Genomic DNA, 17621 nt, shown 5'->3' on the forward strand with positions numbered 1-17621 from the left:
GAAAATAACAAAATTACATATGGATACTCGTAAATCTTTTGTTAAAATCAGCACTTAAAAAATTCAAAATTGATATATTTCTATCATTTAAAACGAAAAAAAAAGAAATTTACAAAATAACATGTTTTGTATAAGATTATTGTCATTTTATGTCGTTAATTCAAGCTATATTTTACCTGTTCATAGAAGAGAAGAATAAATAAGAATAACATATACTCTTAGGAAACAAATACCTCCACAGCCAACATCTGTGGTGATTTCTTGAGAGAAAAAAAAACAATTAATATGAAATATTTTGATAAAACTAATTCTATCCGAACCTTTTGCCAAACAAAATTGAAAGATAAATACTTTTGATTCACGCAAAATCGGATCGAAAAGTAAGGGTGTGGGGGGGGGGGGGGTATTTCACTGAGGCATTTCCGTACATCCGTGCATCTATGATTATATGTAACTAGGAAAAATGGTATTGGAACTATTAACTGTAATTACTCTTTTTGTTCCAGTGGTAACATCGTACAAAAGGAATTTATTTTTCACCAATTGTCAAACAACAGGGGACAATAGTAATCAGTTGTCCAGACAAAGAGTTAAAATAAGGACAATGTCGTCAGTTGTAGCTAATAGTAATACAATAGTAAACAAGTCTTCGCGCGCGTGCGTGTGCGTGTGTGATTCTGTGCGTAGCATAGAAATTGAAGTAGTTGAATTTCTATGGTGCGTAGTAGTTTCATTTGACAATTGAGTGTTAGTAAAAGAAACCTAGTCTTACTTAAAGCGTATGATAAATCTGTTAGTGGTCGGTAACGGTCTCATACAAATTCAGATCCGCAAGCTTACTCTCTCGGCCTGCTGCCGGGTGAAGATTTTTCATCAGTTCGTTCTGTAGTGCCGAAACTCTATGTGAATTCCGTGGGGTTTCTTCTTCTTCCACGCTGCTTTGCATTACCACTGAATCAAGGTATTCGCCTGTAGTACTCAAATGGCTATCTACACGAGTGATATATGGGCTATCTTGTTCCGGAATCCCTGTGTTAGTGTGAATGCTATTTTGTGTATTTGGTGAAGCATCGTAAAATGATTCGGATTTACTTGTAGTCGCCAGGGGCAGCACATCGCTCGACCTATTGTATAAGTTGCTACCCATGTCTATGCCTCTACTCTCTGTACGCAAAGGCGGGCGTCTGTCTGGTGGGGCAGAGACCGGATATTTGACTAGTTCTTTCCTTGTTTTCTTTGTATTCGTTTTCTTACAATATCGCTTTAAGCAAATAATCAGCAGAGTGGTAATCCACAACAGGAATCCGAGTGCTGTAGTCCCAGCGAGTATGAAGATCGGAAGACCTGCATGGAGAAAGTAATAAGTCTGAACTTTTATATATGTGACAATGTCGTTGCTAAAGACGGAAAATCTTATTAAAAAAGCAAGGTTCGCGTGTCTGCGCATAGATGTTCTAGACTAGAGGGTGTAACTAGGACTAAAGAGGTATAGCTAAACACCAGCCTCCCATGCCCTCGTCCCTCACTGAGGCCCACTCCACTATTCCTACAGTAAGTTTTATATGTTGAATTTCTGAAAGGTCTGTTTACCTGCATGCATTACCTGCATGCAGCCTCAGTTAATCGGCCGCACAGTGCCAGCACAAACGGGGAACAACCGTCGTTGTCCCCTAGTACCGAAAGTGACCTGATTTCAACTCTCTCATCAAATAATGGCCACTCATGTGCAGATTGATATGGTGTAGGCCTATATTTTAGATTACCCAGATGTGACCAATAAAAGTTGATGGAATTTCGATGATAAAGTGTAGCCTCCCCAACCCATCCACACCGCCCGACCAACCCCCACCCACCCTACTATATGTACATATATATATATATATATATATATATATATATATATATAACGATTTCAATTATATATATATATATATATACATATATATATATACATCTATAGGCCTATATATATAGCCTATATATATCCTATATATATATATATATATATATATATATATATATATATATATTTGGGAAGTGGAACGCGGGGGAGAGGTGACGTCATTGGCCCCTGGCCCGAACTAGCTCTCACATTATACTTCCACATAAACTGCAGTGTCAGACATTACAGTTACAGCTTCAAAATTAATGAGTGGGCAAAAGGATATCACAGTACTGTTGTAATAGTTTTTATTGAACGTAGTGATACGTACAATAATATTTTATATATTTATTCAATTTTATTATTCATTTTTCTGTTTGTTTGTTTGACTGTTTTGAACATAGGCTATACTTACTGGAGTCTTCATTATTTCCTTTAGTCGACATCATGATACTGTTCGTTGTTGCTGTAACCTCTGCGCTAGTTAACTGATTTGTGATGGTATAACCGGTACTAGTAGATGTTGTTGTTGTTGTTCCATATGTAGTGGTTCCGTGATCTACAAAATAAACGAAAGGGACGAATAAACCAAAAAAAAGGCTTTAATTATTATATCTTGTTTCAGACAGATTTGAAAGTAATTTCGACTATATATACTTTCCTGTCATACACGAGTGTAAATGTGAAGTTATTACTATAATTCAGGCGTAGATCCAAGGTCGTGGGGTCGGTGCACACTGACCCATTCCTTTCTCACATGCAGTCACACACACAAATTAAAAAGTATATGGCATAGTTATTTGCCCAGCCTTGCGTGCAGACCTAACATAAGGCCTAAGTTGTAGCCTAACTATTTGAATCAGAATGTACCATTTGACGCCACAACGATTTTCAAAAGGACAAAGTCATTCAAAACGTATAGTCCAATGAAGACAGACACGGGAATTTACCTAAACAATTGTGAGCGTTTACATCCATTGGGAGTTAAAGAAATACTGTAATATTCAGTTGAAAGAGCATTGTAACAAAGTATACTGTGTGGCAATATTTTGGTGACACAATAACTTGATTAACCTTTACGATTTCGACTTAGTAAGCATCTCCTATTATATCCAATCTTAAAGACTTGGCTGGACATGGCATAATATAGCGAATGTCAATGAAACACATTTTGTAACTAAATTCCTTTCAAAGCGGGCGTATTTGGTCCTTCCTGTTGAGTTATACATATACCTATCCAAAATTCATGCTTTATATTTTATACTATATATTTATATCAAAGCTATTTGACCCCATCATTATTGTTATTTCTAACATAAAATGAAGTCAGTTTCAAGCGTTAACAACTGTTAACAGGAACTCTGCCTGACATTTGGGCACATTTGAACATATAAACGAGTCTTATGAAAATATTGAAAGTCAGTCAAACATCACCGACTGTACCTTCTTAACTACCAACTCACAAGAACTATATCAATTTCAATCATGCAAGAAGTCGGAAGAAACTTGATTCAAATGATTTGACTTTTGCATTGTAGCATTACTACTCTATGTCCAACAAGCTATGTTCACACTGCTATTCAGAATAGTTAACCATTTAGCTGATCCAGAAAAAATCTTCACGACACACAAAGTTTCATTGATTGAGTAATAATATGATTTCATATTAGCTCTTGCTTTTACAAGTACTTTACAAAAAATAGTATAGGTCACCCCTCCACCCCCCTTTCCCACCTTCTCCCATTCAAAACACACGCGCACACACCAAAAAGGTATAAATGTGTTAAACCATATTAGCAATACTTTGGCTCAGTGATTTATTCATCCATCCTAATCCTCACCTCAATCATGTATACGTCGCCACAACCGCTCCCCCACCCCACCCCACCCATTCATACATGGTCCTTTCTATGACAAGCAGACTTAAGATAAAATGTACATCAAGATTCAATGTATAACAATACTGAAACAATACATAAATTTTCAGAAGAAGTTAAAACCTAACTATATGCATACATAATGATATCATAATTATTGTTAATTATGTATGATTCATCTATCGATCAGTAGAATATAAAATATAAAAATGGGCTTTGTCTTACCCGTTTGCAATTTCGTACTAGTAGTGGTGTCCATATGGAGACAGAAAACGAATGTCAATACTCAATCATACGACATCAGGTTGATACCCTCAAGCCAACCTATTAATTCCTCTACCTTGGCTATAGCCGACAATGTCAAGTACAATAATCTTTGGAACATTAGGGTTGAATATAGAAACACATTCAAATCCTCCCTACGGCAACTTTGTTCAAACGCCCGGCAAGTTGCTGTATTACGTTACTCCAATCTTCGAAATTGTTCTACATGGTTGGTATCCCCTGCGCAGTTTTATTTCCCTATTCTATACCTTACGTCATGCAGTCGTTTACTTTTTGTGACAGGGTATATAGGGTAACGCAATGGAATCCGGGACTGGAAGAAGCCGGTGTTACTTCCTTATATCAACTTATGACGTTCACACATGCACGATAAGTTGGCCTATATGTGTCAATCTGGCCATTCAATAGCTTCAACCATGCATTATATTAACAGCTTCTGATGACAGGCAACTGTATAAATATTGGATGAATACTACATAACAATGCCCAACAGCTGCACAAGATGTCAGAAATAATGGCCGATGTAGGCATAGGCGTAGGAGGCGGGGTGGCTGCAGCCCCCCCCCCCAACAATGGTTAAACTGATATTATTATTATCGTTATAATTGTAACGACTTCCCCAATAATTCTAACCAATACGGATATAACCAAAATTTTTCGCGCGCTCCGCGCGCGTTCAACCCCTTATTGTGCGTGTCATATAGGCATTCATCGGTTATCGGCAATGTGATGTAATAACTGATGGATGCCTATATGATAGCACATTAACATATTGAACGCGCGAGTAGCGCGCGAAATAAAAATTGGTTATATTTTTCGGGCAAGTCGTTACAGCCCCCCTAAATCAAATTAGGCTCCTACGCCTATGGATATAGGGGAATGTTTGGTATATAAGTGTCATAAGTTGCGCACTGATTCACTCTGCTAGATAGTATTATTTCTCATTTACTGAGCCCCTCGGGCCTAAGCCTATAGCTAAATCAACGCATTTCATTCACCATTGGACAATTTAAACCTTTCTCTTTCAATTGCTTTAAGTCTAATTCTATAATATCTTGAGAAAGGGCCTCGTCAATTTCCAGTTAAAAGAGGAGTGATTCTTTGATTATCCTATTGGAAACACAGATCTTACTGTTGATTTCGGCCCATAGCAACCAAGAAAACCTGGTATAACTCTTGTCCCTTGTCATTTGGTCAAATCATTTCAAGTGGTTTTATCATTTATATTTCTCTACCCTAAAAACTTTTGTAAAATTCATTTTATTGGACAGGAAAAGCCCTCGTCATTTTGACATCGAATTAGATTCAGGATAAGAAATCTATAAACCCTTTCTTTGTATTGGGATTATGTAATACCTAATCCGATTGCCATCTACAAACGTAACCTGCATTTTCCCCATGCTCTGCTCCGTTGTGTCAACCTATAAAGTCATTTAAAACGCTGTTTCATTAACAAAATCACTTTTTTATTTAAATTTAGCTCTCTTTTTAAAAAAAAGGAAAAAATTGATTATATCAAACGCTTGTTGTCATCGTTTTTATGACAGTTGAACCGTCAACAACACTTTTGTTCAGGGAAGTTAAAATTGGAAGCCAGTGACACGTTCATTTGTGAACCATACCACTTGGCATTTGCCAGAGTGATTTTTTGTTTGAAACCTCAAAATTGATTTCCAGTTTGTGAATATCTTAGGACAAATTTGGAAAGCTGGTTAATATTTGAGCACGTATACATTTTGAACGAAAACTGCCATAAATTTTCCCTGTATTATAATGGAATTGTCCAACATCTTTGTTTCGTGAGTTTGCAACAAGAAACTTGTTTGTTCACGCCAAAAGAACTGGTTTAACGCACGATTACCTCAACCGTGCCAATTCACAGACCGATTCCGCGAAAAATCTTGCTATGTGCGATTTAGAGGTAAACATTCCCATATCCCAGCGGAGGCTGAGTTGAAGTTGAAGTTCATGTTTTACAGAAAAGGAAACTCATTCAGTTTGATAATTAGTTCATTTTCACAGAGAGTTGATATTACTAGTCCACACGTTTAGTCAAGAAACAAACCTCAGACTGTACTATAATTATAATTATTATTAGGCCTATTATTACTCGAGAGTACATGCGAGTACATACCACATACATTTATACATAGAATCCATATCTCACCTGCTGACTACAATACACTGTGCAGCTATTCGAAGGTCGCTCGCGCTATCTTGGTACCTAAAAAAATATAACTCTCGCAAAGGGTGCCTACGTTATAGTATTGATGTTTCGACGAATCCTGATCTTATCGTCAACAAATCTCATTTTCACATAAAACAACACTTAACTCGAATGTTGTGGAAAAATATAAAATCCTGGCCTCATGCTGAAGGTAACATAGCTACCTGTGCAGCCCTGTCCAAGAAGGTCTACCTTGTCCACCATCTCTGACATCAAAGTCCTCATACAACCGGTTCTCACAAAACTTCACGTTCGTGGACAAGCATTACCTTCGAAGACACGGGACTGCCATGGGTATCACGATGGTTCCTTCATTTGCTTGCCTGTTTATGTCTAGCCTTGAAGAATGCATGCTCCCCGTCGTCCTATTATCTGGTGGCGCTTCGTTGATGACATCTTCGTTTGGACCAGTGATGAAGATAGCCTGCTCACCTTGATAAATAACATTAATTCCTAGCACAGCAACATTACATTCATTACGCTCACCAACAGGTTAACTTCCCCGACGTGACTATACGCAAGGAACACGGTTCTCTCTCCGCTATACATTAAGCCCACAGACACACACCAGTATCCCCATTCTTCTAGCTGCCATCCCCGCCACTGCTATTCTGGAATTGCCTACAGTCAAGCACTTCGTCTTCGTCGCATTTGCTCTAACAATTCCTCTTTCACTCGCCATACAGATGTTTTAGAAAACCCTTATTGCCAGGGGCCATAGTGCCAGTGTGGCAGTAATGAGGGTCCGGGCGTCCGTAGGACACTTATTACTAGGAAATAGTGTCTCATTTGCGTGAATAGTGTCTCAGGGACACTTTCCCTTGCTTTCTACGTCACCGTGGAAAGTGTCCGGGTTCTCTTCAAAGAGCTTTAACGTGGTTCTGTTGAGTGACAAACATTTCTGGCCCTATCTACGTTCCCTTATTACTTAAAAGGAGGTAATTTACTAGCGAAGACCAGGTTGACAATGTTATATATCGGTCAGCATCACCCTCAAAACTCGGTTAAAGTATAACTAATACTTCGAGTGTCGACTGTTGTGGGAAGAGGCGGCAAAATGTTATTATTATCATGGAGACTACACTCCAGAGGGACGCTGTCCGCTCTATTTCGATCGTCGACTGTCAGAAGGCTGCATTATGAATGTTAAACTTATCTTCCGAACTAGTTAGTCATGTCTGTCTGACTCTGCTGCTTATCAATCGTTACTACCATTAGGGTAGTTGTTTGGAAGGTCGGAATTTCTAAACGTTGGAGAAAGATCAACCATGTAGGTCGAAGGTAAATGTATTTTAACCGATACGCGGCGGTGATAGTTCCCCGCCATCCGGAGCATGGAGGTCAAATCCGGGGTCAGAGCAGGGAGTTGTTATGGAAAAACTCCCTGGTCAGAGTCAATATATTTTATTCAGTACGCGGGAAATGTGGAAATCTCCCGCTCTACGTTATAGGTGTGACATGCGTATTTGCATTCTACTGTAAAATGTATACTGCTATTTACTCAGTGAAGTAAGCCGAATGTGCCGTCTACGTCGTTACATGTCGCAGGCCCAAAATTTCTTAGTAGCTGCATATATGCACGCACAGTAATTGCATTAATAGTTGAGACCGTTAACTTACTTAGCCCGATCTGATATTACAAGATGACTTCTCCTGACCTGGATACCGATGACGAGTAGGCCTACATTATCATTGGAAAATATCTTTCGTCAGGACTGTACCCTGAAAAGTCTACGATAAATCTAGAAAGATCGATAAGGGGAAGATCGAAGAGTTTTAGACTGACGGGAGATGCCGATCTAGTTTACGTCGGCCCACATGGCAACGAAGATAGGCCCTTGGCCAAAGCCCACAAAATTAAAGCTTACAAGAAGGGTTTGGCGGTAAGTGTATTATTTGTTTATTTGTATAAAACTTTTAGGAATTATGTCCACTGAAGAAAATGATTCCATAGATATGCATATAACTTGAACTAAGTGCATTGGCCATTTGGGCCTTGCAGATTATATGTATATTTTATTATTTGTAATCACCTAAGACTAAGAGTAGAACTGAAAAGTCAAAACTTTATTAGTGGTAGAGAATATCGTAATGCATAATTATTCGGCAAGACACGAATAGTATTAGGCTACTATAGGCTAGCCTACTGTAGCCTAGGTGTAGGACTTCGAGAGGTAACCCTATTTGCAAATAATTTGCTTTATTCAAATTCAAGCCACTCCGATTGGCAATCTCTGAAATAAAGCCTATTTGGTATAATTTTTGTTACTCTGGTAGCTGCCAAAACTCCCAGATCAGCTGTCAGTTACATATCAGCTGTGTATTGTGTACCCATGCTACCATGAGTATACAAGCTTTTAATTTCAATAATGATTATGTGTTTGGAATTGCTAGGTTAAAAACAAAGAAATCTTCAGGATAGGACTTTTCAGATTTTCTGAAAGATATGTCCTGGGATTAGTCCCCTTACTAGTTAAAACACAAGGTAGCAAGGGAGAGGGGGGGTCCCTGTCTTGTCCATTTGGAGGATCAATTAAATTAATAAGTGTTACTTTATTATCTCTTTCTTTTTAGAGGTTTTCCCATATTTTTTTAATTTATTGGTGCCGGGATGTGCACAGACACTGCAGCAGGTCAAATATATGCAATAGGTAATCAGTTGGCCACCTGCCCATCACTTCATTGTCAGAAGGTTAGCTGTGTTGGCTAATAATTTTTAATAAGTTTAATGGGCCTCTTTGCTGGTGATATTTTAATTATGCAAACATGTACATGGTTATGGTATGAATATTCATTAAACATTCTTCCACAGTAATTAAGGTTGTTAATATATGCACAAAACAATGTTGCAATTAAATTAGTGCAGGTTAAACCATGGAGCTATAAACCTGGGATTATACAGTAGCTCCATGGACCAAGTTTATATCATTTATATTAAATTTGCAATGTATTATCACATGTAGACACTGCTTGGTGATATACTGTAGTATTGCTAGAATAGTGACCAGAATGGACCTAAAAAACTAATATAGGCCTAGTGTAATCTCTTTGACAAATTTGAGGGTGGGTGAATAAATTTCTATTCAGGAGGATAGCTGGTTGTGGAGAGAAACAATTGAAAAAAAAGCAAATAAAAATGCACAACAATTTGCTTTCGTTTTTATCCCACATGTTATCATGAACTTATTTGACCAAATGATAGGAGTATTTTGGTATAAGACCCTAATTTGAAAGAAAGGGATCTGAGAAGGTGGCTAAATCAATAGAAATATCAGGTTCATTTCAATTTCTGTAAGAGTCCTTGTAGGACACGAGTGGTGACAATTTCACCACCTAAGTATTATTTTCATCTGCATTTCAGCAGGAGGCACATGTACACCTGATTTTGATGGAATCTGCAATGGAAGTTGTGTAACATGTTTTTTTTCAAATACCTATCCTAGCTCATAGGCCTTACATGTTAATGGAATACATATGGACCACCTTATGCGTTCAGCTTATTAATGCTAGGCCTGGGTCGAAAATACTGTTCACAAGCAGCTTATCACTAAATCACTTTTTTTTTGTCATCTAAAAGCAATATTTGTTTGCATGATTGTAACTGCAAAGTCATTCACCATATGCATATCAAGTTATCAACCGATGCTTAAAGTTTGCATCCCTTTGTTGGCCAGTGCAAGAGTATAAGGAGCATGTGTGGAGATTGTCCAGAGAATGAAAGATCTAGCTCATTCATTTGTTCTTAAAGTTATAATTTACTAAGCATATATTAAAGATGATCATGATGGTGGTACATTCAGTAGACTTAATGGCTCGCAGTACTGTCGGGAATTTTCATGTACTGCAGCCATAAACACAAATTTCGCTAAGAACACATTTTGGTATTTTTTTTAGCTGCGTATAATTAAAGCAACAGGAAAACCTTTACATAGGACTTCATAATTATCTGATATGAATTTCAAAATGAAAAGAAAACTGAATTGTAATATGAAGCAAGAATGACACATGAACATAACAGAGTTCAGTACTTGAATTGTTGTCATAAAGAAGTATCCGAGAAAATGTCCTAGGTACGTACATTCATATGCAGTTCATAACTAAAGTACCAACAGAGCCATATAGCCTTTTGTCCAAAATTCATCCCCAATGAACCCATATGCTTATTTCAACATCTATTTAAGTAAAATTTGCTACTTGGTTAATAACCAAGAAGTCTTTCCTTCCATACTGTAACTCTACAGTGTGAATTTCTGTCATTAATATAAAAAATTCTGCAAATTCCATTCAAAGATTAATTTGTAACATTTCTAAATGCTTACAATATATAGATACCAAAGTATAGGTTGTACCAATGTATGCTTCCTACATCAGTTAGGTGTAACCCTGTCATCTCACTGACAGATTCCAAGGCAATTTTCTGACTAACTATCAATCACTCATCCAGGTACTTATACATCTGTCCCCCCCCACCCCACATTCAAAGGTGATGAAAATGGTTACCAGGCCTATGATAGTCCCTAGTGACAATTACCATCTAGGTTGTCAGCTAGATCACTGCATGTGACTTGCATCTCACTTCAGAGATTTCCCATTGGACTTCCATATAACAGCTGGGTTTGACAAGTCAGTAAGTAATAGGTTTGGTAATGAAGAAAAAAATTGGTAACAGAGTCTTCCAGTGTGAGTTACAATAAAAAATAAAAAAACAATTGAATGTTTAGCACTTTACAAAACTCAGATATAAATCACTTGAACATCAGTTCGTATGATTAGATTGTGTATGGTTCTGAATGCCATTTTACTTCTTTTTTTAGATGGGTGTGGATATGATTGGACCCCTTCCAGAGACCATCAATGGAAATAAGTACATCATATAAACCCTATGTGACTATTTTTCAAAATGGCCAGAGGCTGTTGCTGTACAGAAACAAAACAGCAAAAACTGTTGCAAACTTTCTGTTTGAAACCATGGCCAGGTAAATATCCATCTACTTTTGTTTCTACTTTACATGGAATTAGTTATGCAGACCTGCATTTGCACTGTTTTAACTGTGACCCAGAAAGCGGCCAAATGGTTACAGGAATTTATAGAAGTTGTTTCTTAAGTTAATGTCAATGAAATGTTAGTGGGATATGGTCAGTGCTTTTAACTTACTTTTGTTTTTAAATCAGTGCTGAAATGATTTCCTGATTAAACCATGTAGCCATTCTGCAGATGCCAGTAGTTCATTACATTACTCGTAATCAATACTTTAACAATAGTTATTTAAATGTTTCCATTTATTTAGATTTGGGTGCATGAAAATTGTCATCTCAGACCAGAGAGGAGAATTTTTTAATGCTCTGAACAAGTCCCTGTTTGACATGATAGGGGTAGACCACAGAGAATCCTCTAGCTACCACCCACAGACCAATGGGCTTGATGAAAGATTCAACCAAACTCTGCAAAGGTCACCTATCAAGGTTGTCAATGAAAACCAACATGACTGAGATGAAATGCTGTCTTCAATTCTCATGGGGTACCATACAGCCAAACATGGTTCAATAGGTCTTTCACCTTTTGCTGTGATGTTTGGAAGGTTTGTAATAATTTAAACCTGCCATTGCTGAATAGATATTTACATTTGCTAAGGCCATATACAGAGAAAAAGCAATCAGGGATAAGAGAGTTTGGACAAATCTTGCATAGCTACACCAGTCCTCTGTACGATAAAATCTAATTTGACACATCCCAGGTCCTGGGAAAAAACGCTAAATAGAGGACCATCAATAACCCAATTTAAGTTATAATATCTAAACAAATAAATATTAACCCTGTATATGGTACACTCTGCAGCAAGTACAAAATATGAACATTCATTAAACTGTAAATACATGCCCATTAAATTCAAAAGATACATGCAATTAATGCCACTGACATTGGTTTTGTTTTTCATATACTATATATTTATCATAATTGACTGGTATGCAAGTTGGACCTATAACAGCACAGAATATATATAAGGGTTTTATATTTGTGCTGGTTTGAGTATGTGATATGTGACTCAAATATCTGGTTCAATGGTCTTAATAGTGAAAATAAAATATATAAAAATTTATTTATTCTTCAGTCAACAAAGTGTTGTGAATAATTGAATGTTAATTTATCTTCATATATCCAGAGAGCCATTGCGACCAGTCGACATGGAAGACTCCATTGTCCAACCAGAAGCTCCTACTACAGACTGCAGCGATGCACAGCGGGAGAGGGTTTTTCAACTCATGTCACAGTCGCGGGACATAATCAAAGGTGTTGTGAAAGAAAATATTGGCAAAGCCCAAGAACGGCAAAAAAAGAATTTGGATAATAGGCACCAAAAAAGGTAATTATATAATGCTATGTTGTACATTGAAGTTGTAATTAAATGAATGGCAACATATGCATTGTATTATGATGTTTACGTATATCTGCTGGATTTTATTTTATTCAGAGCTTCGAAGTTGGTGCCAGTGTTCTGGTACGGAATGCTAGAAAGGATGCCCGAAGAGGAGGGAAGCTCGAGAACTCTTGGCTAATTGGGCCGTATGAAGTGAAGGCTGTGAATGAGAAAGTACTGTACACACTTATTAACAGTACCACAGGCATTCCTCAGAAGAAGAAATTCAATTCAATTTTACTTAAAGAATTTTGCACAAGTAAGATTTCTTTGCAGTTTTTTTTTTGGAGGGGGGGGGGGGTGGGGGGGAGTAGGAGGATTGGCATGATTCCTCCAGAATTTCCTTAAAAATAATCAGCAACTTAATCAGTTCTGAGTATTTGCTGGCTTATGTGAGGGTAAAGTGCTGTAGCTGTCTTCACACAATAAATCAGTTTCGACTTAATGGCCTAACAAATTAACCATTATTGCCAACAATAATAAAGACGGGAATAAGTTAATTAGAAGAAAACTTCAGTTTCCTGACAATTGTTTTCAGAAATTAAATTTCATTTGTTTTAGTTTTGAGAAGATAATTTTATGTGATGTCAGTTTGAAACTCTGCAATTTAATGTTCAACTTCTGAAGAGCAGCTTTCCTGGCTTTGATAATAATCGTAACCTATTCATTCATGGCTGGCGTGTGTGTGCGTGTCTTTGTACCGCCCACATTGTAAAAATCGAAGCTTAGATTGATCCCATAGTTTGTGCAAAAGAGTACATTGTTGAGTACAAGAAGCGTATTGTATTGTTTGAGGTCAAAGGTCATTCGGGTCAAATTGTGAAACCTTGTAAACATGGTATCTTAATATTGGAAGCTTGGGCAGATCTCGTACTTGGTAAGATAGTGCATAACATTGAGTAAAAGAAACTGTTTGATTTTGTCGGAGGTCATAAAGGTCATTTGAAGTCAAAAAATGCCAAAGTTACCTCACTCCCCTCTAACCTGTCCCTACACTAACGCACCTTCCTAAACATAATATTTCAGAAGCTTGGAACGATCGCATATATGATATGTAATTGTACCACATTTAGTACAGAAGCCTAATGTTGTGGGCCGAGGTCATAGGCGTACGGGACCATTTCAGTTTGGGGGGCAGAGAGTTTTGTGCCCGAAAGTTCCCGTGACACTATCTAAGCAGAGCGCCACCATCGGTTGGCGCGTAGCGTACAAGAAAATTGTTGGCAAAAAAAGCCTCTCAGATTGCCGGAAACGGCACATCTGAGGCCTTGCAAGTTGCATATAAACATTCTTTATTTTATAATCTCACATTTTAGAAATTTACACTTCCCCAATAATTTGGCAAATTAGAAGAAGAAAAAATGGTTACATCACTTTGAAGAGGAAAAATAGGACAGTATATTTTTTAAGCTCATATTTAGTTACCGTATTTATTATTTTAACACAGTACTCAGCTACCTCCAGAAAAACATACATTGTTCAACGACACGTAGGCGGGATAATGTCGCTGTGTCGGGTGAGACTGCAATTTGTCTCACAAAACAGTATAAAATGTAACAAAGAATATGATAAACCTGTATTTCTAGGTTTGTAGGCACTCCCCCCCCCCCCCCACCATCCATTCCATCAAAAAGAAAATGTTTCTTATATACACTCATGTCGGAGATGTCCAAGTATACAGTTGACTAGTTAGAAAAAAAATTGATCGCTCAAAAAGCATGGTAGCCCAGGTGAGCTGTGCTTACGGTGGTGTTACACAGAAATATTCGGGCATCATGATGCTAAATAAAGAAAATCAATGAATTGTCGGGCAAAAATTTGAAAAAGATTTGGGCAAGCTACTGCATATTTATATATATATATATATATATATATATATAGTTTCTCCTCTTAGGCTGCCCGAATTTTCAGGACTTTTGCCCGAATTTCTTGTCCTCTGGAAATTTGTTTTTTAAGACTCCCCCCCCCCCCCCAGGCCTATTTTTACAATTCATGGTTAAGTAAGTTTCCAGTGTGCTATGATTGTGTTCTTTGCTTTGATTCAACAGAGATCTGTTTGCAACAGTTTTTCTTCAAGTTCCACAAAGCAGTTGTATGACCAATTGAAGAAACTAAAAAAGTTTGAAGTACAGTAAGTGTTAAATATTTTATTAAAGTGGGATTATATGCACTCCATAATCATGCAGTTACTGATACCAACCTCGGTGGTATACATTGGCAGTTACAAGCAAAATTTTGTAGTGCTTAAGCAACTCTCAAAATTCAAGCAGAAACAAATATTGATTAATATTAATGATAAAGGTGCTCTACCTGTTACCTATCATCATCGCTCGGCCAAACGCTTTGAGATGTTTCGCTACTTGTTGCAAACTTTTGTTGTGCTATATAGTAATGATATGTATACTTTCAATGGTTAAGCACTGCATTTAAAGGAACTTCTTATTGAAAAATGGGATCCAGTCCTTCTGGTCATATCATTGTTTGTAAGTTTATCGCCCTAAGCCTTGCCTTGTCATGAATTTTACTTTCTGTGATTGAGTGCTTGAACTGTTGGCCCGTCCTGCCAGAAAATTTGAATATAACACTGACTTACGTCGAGACGTGACCTTAGTGCTGCACATAGGTCACACTTGATCAGATCTCACCCTAACCTTGCCTTGATACAATACACAGGAATGCGTACAGACTTCAATAGGCTATCAACTTGCCATACTGTATATCTGAATGCTCGCATGCTCAAGGAGGATCAGATCCCACACTTGGGGATTCAAGTTGCTATACTCTGAATAATCGCATGCTTAAGGAGGATCAAGCAGACCCCACAAATGAGGTGATCAACTTGCTAGTCTGAATGCTCGCATGCTCATGGAGGATCAGATCTGTATTTGTGGCAATAAACAATATTGCTAGTCTGAATGCTTCATCTTGTTATTACCGAATGCTGCAACATACATTAATTTGAAGTACCCATTCGTAATGATTGCTGAAATCATGTTTTCACAGTAATATGTACTTTCTATTTAATTTCTGTAACTTTGAAGCAATGCTTACTATTCATGCGTCCTTTTTTTTTGCAGGCTGAGTTACCTCAATGACGTTCTTGTCTCTCATGCTGTGGACCATCTCTACCACCTTGTACCACCTTCAATATGATATGTGGTGTAAACATGCATTTTTTCAGCTTGAATGTGGTTACTTATTAACTTCTCTATTCAGTCAATAATTTTAAACTTTTATGTATAGGTATAGGTTGGTGCCAAGGGTGATCAGAGCATTTCACCAGGATATGAAGGGAGGCTATCCAAGCTGAATATGATGAGGTTGGAGATAATCAGGTGTTTGAGTATAACAACCAGTGGTTAAGACAAGAACTTGATAATTTATGATAAAATGGTTTCTTTCTTTCGTGCATATCGTTATTGTTTGTCCCCCCACCCCCACTGATAGACAATTCCAGAAAAAAAAATCCCGTTTAAAGTTTAAGTATGTTTATATGTGCAAGATAGATTAAAAACAGCAAGCAACAAGAAAAACAAAGCATAAATGCCGTCAGATAGCACTTTTTGGAACCGGCAATAAGTGTCCTTATATTAAGCAATATTTAATTCACACATTCCCTCTGTTCAAACCACACTAGATTGGTTTCAATTCAATTCATAAACCCCCCCCCCTCACACACACACTTCCACCCCCTCCATATATATCAAAGGGTCTGTTTTTCTCCCCCTGGCAAGGAGGAAAATGTGCACACAATTAGTATACTGAATAGAATTAGTATTTCTATTATCTTATAATGCATTTAGTAATGGCATTGTAAGGTTGAATCAAGAGCAATGTTCCCAGAGAACTCCAGTCAGAATGATGGTATAAGTAAATCCTGGGATTGTTTTTGTTGATTGTGAAGTTCAAAGGACTCTAAGGTGACAAAATTCTAACAAAAGTCTCACATAACAAGCATATATTTTACCACACGTAGAAATTAAGTTGTGCTATTGGTAGTTGTAATCTATAAACTCATGTGTCACATCCAGGACAGTAAATGGCAGTTAGTTCGTCTTTCTTCAGGTAAATGGAATTTTTACATTCACCATCTAATTTTTTAAATTCTGTTCTGCTATGCTTTGCTTTGGTCACACGAATAGGTACTAATTAACAGAAAACTGGCTAAAACAAGCAGAACAATTATCTTTCCAAGATGAGGGAAGCCAGCTCACTTGATATAGCATACATTCATTGTTAGTTCTAAGCATAAACTTAGAGTCGTGACGGTATGGGTTAGAAAAAAATGATTTGTCATATTGCGTCATCTCAATATCAATGCTTAATTTGTTTGCTGATTTAATAAACCTATGCGTTAATACTTGTGTGTGCGGTATGACACCTGGCTTCAAACACGCTATCTCTAGAAGGGAAGCTTGGAAAATATAAGATTTGGCATGTATGTGAATCATATTGACAGGGATGTAAGTCTTCCGTATTTTTACGGAAATCCGGTTTTTTTTTAATTGATTATATCCTATATTTTTGAGGTGGATGTCAAAGGGTAAACAGGGTTCAAGTTGTGAAAACCTTGTAAAAATTATAAGTTCAAGAAAGGAAGCTGAACAGATATCATATTTAGTCTGTAAGTATACCACATGGCTAAAAGAGGCCTTTGTTATTGTGGAGATTAACAGTGGTCAAATTTTGTAAACCTTTAAAACTTGATATCTCAAGATGAGGAAGCTGGAAGAAATCTCATATTTACTGTAGTATGTATCACATTGAGTGAGTACAAGCAGGCTATCAGTGGTCATTTGTGTCAGCATCTGTCATTGTGAATATACTGTTTGTCACTTCTTGCTGTATTACTAAAGATCAAGTGTGTCAGTATGTCCCATTCATATAAAAGGATACTCATGTTGGATCATAGAAACCACAGTCTGGTTTATGCA

General features: G+C 37.3%; 2 protein-coding genes across 4 annotated transcripts; one reads left to right on the top strand and one right to left on the bottom strand.

The window, feature by feature from the left end:
* Positions 1–386: 386 nt before the first annotated feature.
* On the bottom strand, positions 387–4393 carry LOC139964131 (uncharacterized). Its single transcript, XM_071965496.1, has 3 exons — positions 3985–4393; positions 2298–2441; positions 387–1344 (listed from the first exon to the last, which is right to left on the bottom strand). The coding sequence occupies exons 1-3, from the start codon at positions 4016–4018 to the stop codon at positions 794–796; spliced, it is 729 nt and encodes a 242-aa protein (XP_071821597.1). The 5' UTR covers positions 4019–4393; the 3' UTR covers positions 387–793.
* Positions 4394–7004: 2611 nt separating this feature from the next.
* LOC139964136 (uncharacterized) lies at positions 7005–16619 on the top strand. 3 transcript variants are annotated; one of them, XM_071965523.1, is made up of 8 exons: positions 7005–8154; positions 8846–8963; positions 11086–11247; positions 11560–11850; positions 12433–12633; positions 12742–12946; positions 14736–14818; positions 15765–16619. In XM_071965523.1, the coding sequence occupies exons 4-6, from the start codon at positions 11768–11770 to the stop codon at positions 12824–12826; spliced, it is 369 nt and encodes a 122-aa protein (XP_071821624.1). In that variant the 5' UTR covers positions 7005–8154; positions 8846–8963; positions 11086–11247; positions 11560–11767; the 3' UTR covers positions 12827–12946; positions 14736–14818; positions 15765–16619. The 3 variants fall into 3 exon arrangements, with proteins under 3 accessions (XP_071821624.1, XP_071821609.1, XP_071821619.1); XM_071965508.1 differs by lacking the exon at positions 8846–8963; XM_071965518.1 differs by lacking the exons at positions 7005–8154; positions 8846–8963 and having other exon boundaries at positions 9831–11247.
* Positions 16620–17621: the final 1002 nt, after the last annotated feature.

The sequence above is a fragment of the Apostichopus japonicus genome, chromosome 3 (genome assembly GCF_037975245.1).
Source record: "Apostichopus japonicus isolate 1M-3 chromosome 3, ASM3797524v1, whole genome shotgun sequence".
NCBI lineage: Eukaryota > Metazoa > Echinodermata > Holothuroidea > Aspidochirotida > Stichopodidae > Apostichopus > Apostichopus japonicus.